The sequence below is a fragment of the Bidens hawaiensis genome, unplaced genomic scaffold, assembly GCF_021521415.1.
Source record: "Bidens hawaiensis isolate Kalapana, Puna unplaced genomic scaffold, B.hawaiensis_p1.1 tig00056745_1, whole genome shotgun sequence".
Classification (NCBI taxonomy): domain Eukaryota; kingdom Viridiplantae; phylum Streptophyta; class Magnoliopsida; order Asterales; family Asteraceae; genus Bidens; species Bidens hawaiensis.
In genome coordinates, this window is record NW_027500213.1 from 58,595 (window position 1) to 68,717 (window position 10,123).

Sequence of the window (10,123 nt, forward strand, 5' to 3'; positions counted from 1 at the left end):
TCCACCATGGCATCTATATGTGGTAATGGGAAAGGATCCTTGGGGCATGCCTTGTTTAAATCCTTGAAATCGACACACACCCTCCACTTTCCATTCTTTTTTGAAACAACGACCACATTAGCTAGCCATCGAGGATATTGAACCTCTTTGATCATACCGACATTAAGAAGTTTTTCAACTTCTTCTTGTATGATCGTGTTCCTCTCAGGAGCGAATTTTCTTCGTGTTCCTCTGATGGACGGGTTTTATAGATAAATCAAGGCCGAGTTTATGAGTGATTACCTCTTTTGAAATACCTGTCATGTCTGAGTGCTTGAAGGCAAAAGTAAATATTCTTCGCCCTAAGAAGGATATTATATCCTCTTCGATCTTGCTGGGGATACTGGATCCTAGGAACACTTATATTTCTGGATCTTCGCGGTCCAACGACACTTCTTTGAGGTCTTTCTCCGAGCTTCCAGCACGTCCTTAGGATGTTGCTGTAGTTGCTATGCTATAGTTTGCTTGGCTGTTGGCTTCATTGATGAAGAGTAATAGTTCCTAGCCTCCGCTTGGTCACCCACTATCTTCACAACTCCCCAAGGAGTAGGTAGCTTGATGCATTGGTGATAAGTTGAAGCAACAGCCTTCATTCCATGGAGCCAAGGCCTACCTAAAATAACATTGCAACAGGAAAGGTTATCTATAACACAAAATTTTTTGTATGAATTCAACCCTTCAATATAAATTGGGAGGTTGATGTCCCCCAATGTCTTCTTGGTTTCACCACTGAAACCGACTAGCACCGATATTCTAGGAATGATTTCTGAATCCGGGATGTTCATCTTTTTGAGGATATCATGTTGGATAATGTTGACCGAGCTGCCACCGTCCACTAGGATCCTGCGTACATAATGGTTAGAAATAAATAAAGTAATAATCAAACCGTCATGATGAGGATCCTGAATGTTCATCTTGTCTTCCTCATCGAAGAAGATTCTTTTGTCTGTTGTTAATGTGGTTGACACTATTGGATGATCCCCGTTATCCATCTTGATCTCCTTGGCGAATCTTTTTGCTGCAGAGAAAGAAGTTCCACATATGTCTGAACCTCCCGAGATGAAATTAACTGCTCGCACATCTAGCTTATCCTGTTGGGGATCCTGGATCCTTGAATTGAAAAAGATTCTCTGGTCAGTCACTCGAGTAGTGGGGATGAGTGGTCTTCTCTCATTATCCAACTCGAATTATTCTACGGGACTTTCTTCAATGGCGTAAGGATCTCTAAACAATTCGTAGTCTCTAGAGACAAAGTTGATCAAATGGGCATCCGGCGGCGGTGGTGTTTCTTTCTGTGGAAGATCTTCAGGATCCTGGATCTTGGATTTCTTCCTTCCCAAGAGTTCTTTAAAGTGACCCTTGCTGAGGAGGTACCCAATTTCTTTCCTTAAACCGATGCACTCGTCTGTCGCATGGCCAAAATCTTCGTGGAAGGCGCACCACTTAGACTTGTCCTTGAAGCCGACAACCTTCTCCTTCTTTCGGGGCCACCTTGCTTTCTCTCCCAGATCCTTCATGGCATAAATCAAGCCATGAGTATCCACAGAGAAATAATAGTCTGAGATGCAAGGATAGTCTTCATCGTCATCTCCTTCTTCAACTGCTCGTACGTTCTGATTGTTGAACTTGGCGTACAGCTTCGAATTGTTGTTCCTATTCCAGGATCCTTTATTCTTTTCAGGAGTTTCTTGTTTCTTTGTCCCCCGAGATGATCCTGGATCTTTTTATCTTCTTCCAAGCGGATGTATCTTAATGCCCTGTTTCTGACTTCATCTAATGTCCTGCACAGAGTCATCACTAAATCATCATAAAAGGGGAGCTCTTTTGAATTCCCATCTTGAATGCTTCAACAGCAGTAATCATATCAAGGTTTGGGATTTCTAGAGCTTCCTTTTCGAACCTGGTAACGAAATCCCTAAGGGATTCATCACTAGGTTGGATAACACGATATAAATCACTAGTTAACCTCTCAAATTTCCGACTACAGGAAATTGAGTGTTAAACAAATTAACTAAATGAGAGAAAGATGTAACCGAGAAAGGCGGGAGGCTTAGCAGCCACTTTAGTGTAGCTCTCGTTAGTGTGGCTCCAAATCCTTTACAAAGGCAAGCCTCCTTGAGTCTTTCAGGAACATGATTAATTTCCATCCTTTCCCTATATTGGGCAACATGTTCCTTAGGATCGGTGCTCCCATCATACGTCTTCATGTTGGGAGTTTGGAACCGCTTCGGAATTTCAGCATCACATATGGGCGGAGCGAATCTGCATAATTTGTGACTTCCCTCCGGTATCTCAGGAATTGGACGTATCACCCCCGGGACACTGGATATCATATCCTTTAGCTTCTGTAACTCCCTAGCCATGGCTTGGTTGATACCTGAATCCTGCATAGGAACATGGTTAGTATCTAAAGGTATAGGATCGTACCAGTTACCTCTCTGCTGGGTGGAGTTTGGGATTCCAGACGAGTATCTAGGATAAGAGGAGTCAGCAATCGGAGTGGGTCCTCCGGAAGCTATGGTCTGTATGGGGATTATGTCCCCATCATGGACTTCGAAAGATCGTATATGCTGGATTCCTGAGGATCCTTGATCCTGAACAAAGGACCCTTGAGGTTGAGAATTATAGGACCCTTGAACATATAACCCATAGGATACCGGCGGTATGACTGATGACCCCAGCTGAAATTGCGATTATCCTTGAGCCTGTTGACCCACGGACCCTAGTTGAAGGATATGTGATCCTGACTGAAAGAGTGAGGATCCTTGAGCATGCTGACCCATGGACCCTTGTTGGAGGATATGTAATCCGGACTGAAACATTGAGGATCCTTGAGCCGGTTGACCCATGGACCCAGGTTGCAGGATAGAGGATCCTTGCTGAAACAGTGAAGATCCTTGCGAAAGCTGAGCCATGGATCCTGGACTGGTGAAATCCAGCATCCTAGGTACCACGGGAGTGAGATCTTCTGCTTGCCTCTTATTCTTCCTGAGATCTTCTATCTCACGAAGGATCCTCTGTTTAGTCTCGTTCTGCAGCTCCATATATGCTTTAACCTGTGAAAACATAGATGAAACATCACTGTTAGTATTAACCACCGGTGCAGCAGCAGTGGCTTTCGAGCTCTGGAAGATTGGTAGTTGCATCTTGCCCCAGCAGAAGCAACCCTTGGTGCTCCCGTGATTGGCATCGGTGGCAAAGACCTCGATGAGGGAGGAATTGATGAGGGCATGGTTGACGAAGCAGAGGTGGATTGAGAGGCCATTGTGAGTGATATGGGTATGAAAAATTGTAAATTGATAGGGATAATTCGGACTATAGCACCAATTGCCCCACGGTGGGCGCCAAATTGTTTTGGACAAAAATCTGCTAAGGATCAAGTATCCAAATTTGTTAAGTAAGGTATAGTGCTAACACGGGAATGATGAGCGTATGAGCGTAATTTTAGTGAACACAATGATTTGATCACGAGGGAAAAAGCCCTTAACCAAGAGAGTCTTACTTCGGTCAAAACTTATCAAGGTAATCGTTGGTAAAATAACTCCGGTCAAGGATTAATAGGATAATCTTTGGTCGAAGTACTTTAGTCAATGATCAACAAGGTAACCTTTGGTCGATGAGTATGTGGTTATCGTGGTCTCCGGCACAAAAAACCCTCGGACGGTGAAAACTATCACCGTCAAGTTTATTAAAGAATAAAATGTGATTACAAGTGTTTATGGAGTATTTGATCGAGATTACAAAGAGAGCTAGTGTATAGAGAGGGTATTTGTTTCTGCTCTAGTGTGTGTGTAAGTACATGTGTTTTCCTACTCGAACAAACCTCGTTTAAATAAGATAATAACAATAATAATATTTCCTATCTATCCGGAAGTCCTCCACTTAGCCGCTCCACGACCTTTGACCACATGCCAATAGCCACCCAGTAGCGAAATAAGCGGAAGAATGAGTCACATAGCCGTTGTTGATATTTGCACGTTTATCTTCATATGAATTCGTCTATTAATAGCTTCATTAAGGTAGGATCCTGGATCCATATTCCAGCTATAAGATGTTCCGTGAGGATAACTCGTACAAGTACATCTTAAAGTTGCTATACCTGTCTAACACATCACCATACTAAATGCAATCATTAGTAAACAAGTAATACCGAGGATCGTCGATCCTTTATATCCTGATATATATTTCAAGGATAAACTATCCAAAAGATAGTCAAGGATAAAGGATCCTCAGTGTAAAATTCAAGGCCTAACAATAATAATAATAAATTTTATTATTATGATCAAGAAAATAAACATAAAGAGAAAAAAACAAAGAAAAAAAAACTTTGTAGTTCTTGATTTAATATTTTAAAGGGAGGTTATAAAATGAAAAAAAAATGTTAAAATAGAGTAATATGTCAAATAAAAATTGTTAAAAGAATTGAAAGTCCGGAAGGAAAGGCGTGACAACTAAGGAAGGGGTACGTTTAGCCTACAAATATTAATCATGGAAGGTATGATTAGTTTTATGAATTATTAGATATTTTGGGTGTGATATATTGAGGGAATTTGGGGTGTATCTTGTGGTGGCAGCTTGGAATAAGAATGATGATAAAATACCTAAAGTAACGGATGTGATTTGGTTGATTAATCATGATTGTGTATTTTCTTGTTTATATGTTTTTTGTAATGTTCTAAAATAATCGTATAAAATTTCGAAATTGAATCTATGATATTGATAGATTCAAATATCTTTCGAATTACGTGTGTGTATATATATATACACACTAGTTTGATCCTCCCGTATTACGGAAGTTTATTCAAATTTTTGTTTTTAATCGTTTTGATGTTATATGATGATTTATTTTATTTTTTTAACGTAGTTTTGTTTTAATTTAATACATAGATATTAGTTTGTTATTGTATTTTTTAGCGTTTGGGTTTTTCAATTGAGATGTGTATGTTTTTTAGTATTTTAACGAACAAACATAAAAGAACACGGGCATGTTGATTTTTTTAAATGAACAAACATGAACACAAGTATTTGTCTAATGAAAGGGGACGTTGATGTAGTTGACGATAGTGGGTAGTATCGGAAGTTAACCGGCGAAGGAGATGATAGATCAGCAACAGAGAACATGTAAAAAAGATAAATTAAATTAGGATTCTACGATGAAAGTGTTTACTAATAACTGAGTTCTTATAACGCATTTAAGGGCTATTAGGGTTTGGTAAGACCTATAACCCGTGGAAATTATTCTTTGATGATTAAGGGGTTATTTCATAAATAAATGAGATGTTATAACCCGTTTAAGTTTATCCGGGTTTGGTGAGACCCATGACCCGCAAAAATTATTGTTTGATTATGAAGAGTTTCACAAATAAATGAGTTGTTATAACCCATTTAAAAACTATCCGGGTTTGGTCAGACCCATACCCGCGAATTCGGGTCAAATGCATGAGAAGCCCCATTTAGAAATCAAGCAATCTGGTGGCTCTAGAGAATGAGGGGGGGGGGGGTAACCTGAGAGTGACACGTAGAATTTTCATGGTAGACAATTATATAGATAGTTAGATATATTATATACTAGTTTTAGCCCTCCGTGTTACAAGGTTTAATTAGGTTTTTGTTTTTTTATCGTTTTTGCTATTTTATATATTGTAATGATTTGTATTATTTTCTATGGTAATTTTGTTGTAATTTAATATATATATATATATATATATATATATATATTAGTTTGTTATATTTATTATATTTTTTTTTACTTTCAGGCTCTTTTAATTGAGATTTGTAGGTCTTTTAGATTTTTAATGAACACGAACATGTTGCTTTTTTTAAACGAAGAAACATAAACATAATTATTTGTCTTATGAAAAGGGGTGGTTGATGTAGGTGACGATGGTGGTTGATGCATGAGGGGGGGGGGGGGGGGGTTGGCGATGGTGGGTGGTAATTGGAAAATAACCGATGATGGTGAGGATAGACCGGTGATGGAGAATATGTAAAACAGAGAATTTAAAAAGGTTTGATGATGAAAGTGTTTCACAAATAAATGAGATATTATAACCCGTTTAAGGGCTATCCAGGTTTGGTGAGACCCATGACTCGCAAAAATTATTGTTTTATGATTAAGATGTTATTTCAAAAATAAATGAGATGATATAACCAATTTAAGGGCTATCCGGGTTTGGTGATACACATGACCCGTGAAAATTATTGTTTGATTATGAAAGCATTTCAGAAATAAATGAGATGTTATAATTCATTTAAGGACCACCCAGGTTTGGCAAGACCCATGCCGCAAATTCGGGTCAAACGCATGAGAAGCCTCATATCACAAATCAAACAATCTTGTGACTTGAGAGGGAGTAGGGAACAACTAGACTAGAGAGTGACACATAAGAATATTTGGTAGCCATTTTCATGAATGGATGGATGGATAGGTAGATAGATAAGTTTTTATATTTTACTGAACTTAAAATGAATCAAATTCAAATGTTTTATCGGTCAATCTCTAGTAGCTCGCATGTAAGGCTAACTCAGTTACGCTACTAATCTTGGATTATGAAAATACTTCATGTCATGGCCGGACTTGCCTCATCCGTCCCTAAAGATAAAAAAAGACGGCTGATTAATATTATAAAAACTAATATTCCATTTTGTATTTACAAATATGTATAATCACATATCAAAACATAATTATACCTTACCTACACTAAACCCTTATAATCTCGAAAGCCCTACAGCACCAACTACTACCAAAAGATTAACATAAAACCATAAATCAAACTCACAGACAACATCACTAACTACCCTAACCATCAACTATCTGTTAGCTATAAATTGAGATAAAGAATCAAGAGAGAAGAAGATACCACAATCAATAGCTATTCTTTCATTACTCATCAATCCACTAGTTATACAACTACTGTAACATACTTTGCTAACCGACTTCCCAACTAACTATTACAACTATTGCACCTTTAGTCCTTTGACTTACTAACTATGACAATCTGACCCTTGACTTATACTTTTGATACTAACAAAACTCCCCGTGTAGAAAAACATTCTTGTCCTCAAGAATTAAAGTCTGGAAATCTCATCTTAAACTCATTCTCGAATTCCCATGTAGCATCTGAAAGAGGAACACCTTGCCAATGTACTAACACTTGAGAAACAGAGCTATTACCTTTACGAACCAATCTGCGATCAACAATTGCACGCGGTTGAAACATGAATCTGGGATTTGTGGGCAATGGAATAACAGGCAAGTGCTGACCATGAGCTTTCTTTAACAAGGAGACATGAAAAACTGGATGGAGTTAAGGGTAAATCCAGTTTATAAGCAACTGTACCAATTTTTTCCCAAACTAAGAAAGGCCCATAATATTTAGGGCCAAGCTTTGAATATTTCTGAGTCTTTAACGAAGTCTGCACAAAAGGTCTCAGCTTTAGATAAACCCAATCCCCTATCTCAAAATTTCTTTCACTTATGCGATTGTCAGCAAACTGTTTCATACGGTTCCTGGTTTGGTTTAGATTTTGTTTAAGACTGGTAATCATAGCCTCCCTATCTCTGTGCAATATCTCCATAGCCTCTACTTTAGTATCGTTCGGTATGTATGGAATATGTAAAGGAGGAGGGTACCCATATAATGCTTCAAAAGGAGTGGTCTTCATAGAGGAATGATAGGTAGTATTGTACCACCACTCTGCCAAACTTAACCATTTTAACCACTGATTAGGTGCCTGCATACACATACACCTCATATATGTCTCTAAACACCTATTTAATACCTCAGTCTGCCCGTCACTTTGTGGATGATATGCAGTAGAATATGCCAGTTGAATACCTTGGAGTTTCATAAATTCTTTCCAGAATTGACTCACAAAAAGTGGATCACGGTCAGATACAATGGTAAGAGGATTACCATGTAATTTGAATATTGTATCAAGAAAAACTTGTGCAACTTGGGGGGGAATTATAGGGATGAGCTAGAGGGGTAAAATGGGCATACTTGGTTAACCTATCTACAATAACCAAGATGGTGTCTTTACCTTGAATTTTGGGCAAACCTGAGATAAAATCCATTGAAATTTCGGTAAAAATATGAGTAGGGACTGGCAAAGGTTGCAATAGGCCTGGAATAGCTAAAAGGTTCATACTTTGCCTGCTGACATTGGGAGCATTCTTTTACACACTTATATACTTGTTTAGCACACCCTTCCAATATCAAAAAATTTTAACCTTTTTTAATGTGGGAACATAACCAGAGTGACCTCCCATTGCAGAAGAATGAAACAGCTCAATTATGTCTTGTTTTAACTGACTATCATCTCCAGTCCACAACTTGCTTTTTCTCCTCAACAAACCATCATTCCAAGTAACATGAGGAATCTGTTGCCCTTGAACTAATTTTTGAATAACAGATTGAAGATAAGCATCATACTCCCATGAAGCTTTAATCTTGTTTAGTAACAAAGGATCAATAGCAGTCATACCTATCTCAAATAATGCTAATCCAGGCATTCTAGACAGCCCATCAGCTACCACATTTTCAATGCCCTTCTTATACACTATCTAATAATCGTACCCATCAACTTAGCTAACCAAGATTGTTGCAAAGGAGTAGTGATTTTCTGAGTAAATAAGAATTTCAAAATCTTGTGATCCGTTTTTATTATAAACTTCTTAGTAACCAAATAATGGTGCCATTGCTTAACAGCCATCATGATTACCAAGAGTTCCTTTTCATACACTGATAGAGCAAGCTGTCTTACAGAAAATGCTTTACTGATAAAAGCTATAGGATGATTTTCCTGCATTAAAACTGCACCCATTCCTTTAGAAGAAGCATCTGTCTCGATGATAAATGTTTTTGTAAAATCAGGGAGAGCTAACACCGGTGCAGAGGTCAGGGCAACCTTTAACTTGTCAAATGCTTCTTGTACTTCCTTTGTCCAGACGAAAGATTCTTCCTTCTTTAATAATTCTGTTAGAGGTCTTGCATGAATTCCAAAAGATTTGATGAATCTTCTATAATATCCGGCCAATCCCAAAAAACCCCTTAATTGCTTAAGATTTTGAGGAATTGGCCATTCTTGAATGGCTATGATTTTCTTGGGATCAGTTTGTACCCCTTGACCAGAGATAATACGGCCTAAGTATTCTACAACAGCCCCTCCAAACGAACATTTGGACTTCTTAGCCATGAGTGAATTCTCTCTCATAAGTAGCAACACTTGTTCAAGATCAGTCACATGTTGAGTCATAGTTGGGCTGTAAACTAATATGTCATCAAAGAATACTAGAGTGGTCTTTCTTAATAAAGGCTTGAATGTTTCATTCATTAAAGATTGAAATGTAGCCGGTGCATTAGTGAGACCAAAGGGCATCACTACAAATTCAAACAAGCCTTGGTGGGTTCTAAAGGCTATTTTATGAATATCTCTTTCATCCATTCTTATCTGATGGTAACCAGCCCTTAAGTCAAGCTTAGAAAACACAGTAGCACCCCCAACTCATCTAGTAATTCTTCAATAAGTGGAATGGGAAATCTGTTTTTAATAGTAACCTCATTTAACTGTCTATAGTCAACACAAAATCGCCAAGTTCCATCCTTTTTTTTACTAAAACCACAGGTGAAGCAAAAGTACTTTTGCTATTTCGAACAATACCCGCATCTAATAATTCTTGAGTCAATTTCTCCAAACATCTTTTTGACCAGCAGGATACCTATAAGCTCTTTTGTTGATTGTGACATTTTCATATTTTAGCAAGATTCTATGATCACAATCTCTTTTAGGAGGTAAAGTAATTGGTACCCTCAAAAATGTCTTGAAATTGGTAAAGTAATGCATCTAATTGCTGATTAGGGGTAAAATTGACAATGCTGGTTTCATGTTGAAAGGAACTTGACCCCACAGTTTGGAGGCTATACAGTTGTGCAGTAGCAACATCTTGTGTCAATAAACTTCCCAACTTTTCAGCAGAACATAATTGCATATCTTTTGCATCAATTCCCTTCAATTCAAACATCTGGTTAGCCACTTTAAACCTCATAGTCAACTCTTTAAATTTCCACATAATGTCATTGAG

General features: G+C 38.0%; 1 protein-coding gene across 1 annotated transcript; it reads right to left on the reverse strand.

Annotated features, from left to right (window-relative positions):
- Positions 1 to 7,100: 7,100 nt before the first annotated feature.
- LOC143601564 (uncharacterized) lies at positions 7,101 to 9,486 on the reverse strand. The gene is made up of 4 exons (XM_077078948.1): positions 8,764 to 9,486; positions 8,273 to 8,605; positions 7,380 to 7,773; positions 7,101 to 7,336 (listed from the first exon to the last, which is right to left on the reverse strand). The coding sequence occupies exons 1-4, from the start codon at positions 9,484 to 9,486 to the stop codon at positions 7,101 to 7,103; spliced, it is 1,686 nt and encodes a 561-aa protein (XP_076935063.1).
- Positions 9,487 to 10,123: the final 637 nt, after the last annotated feature.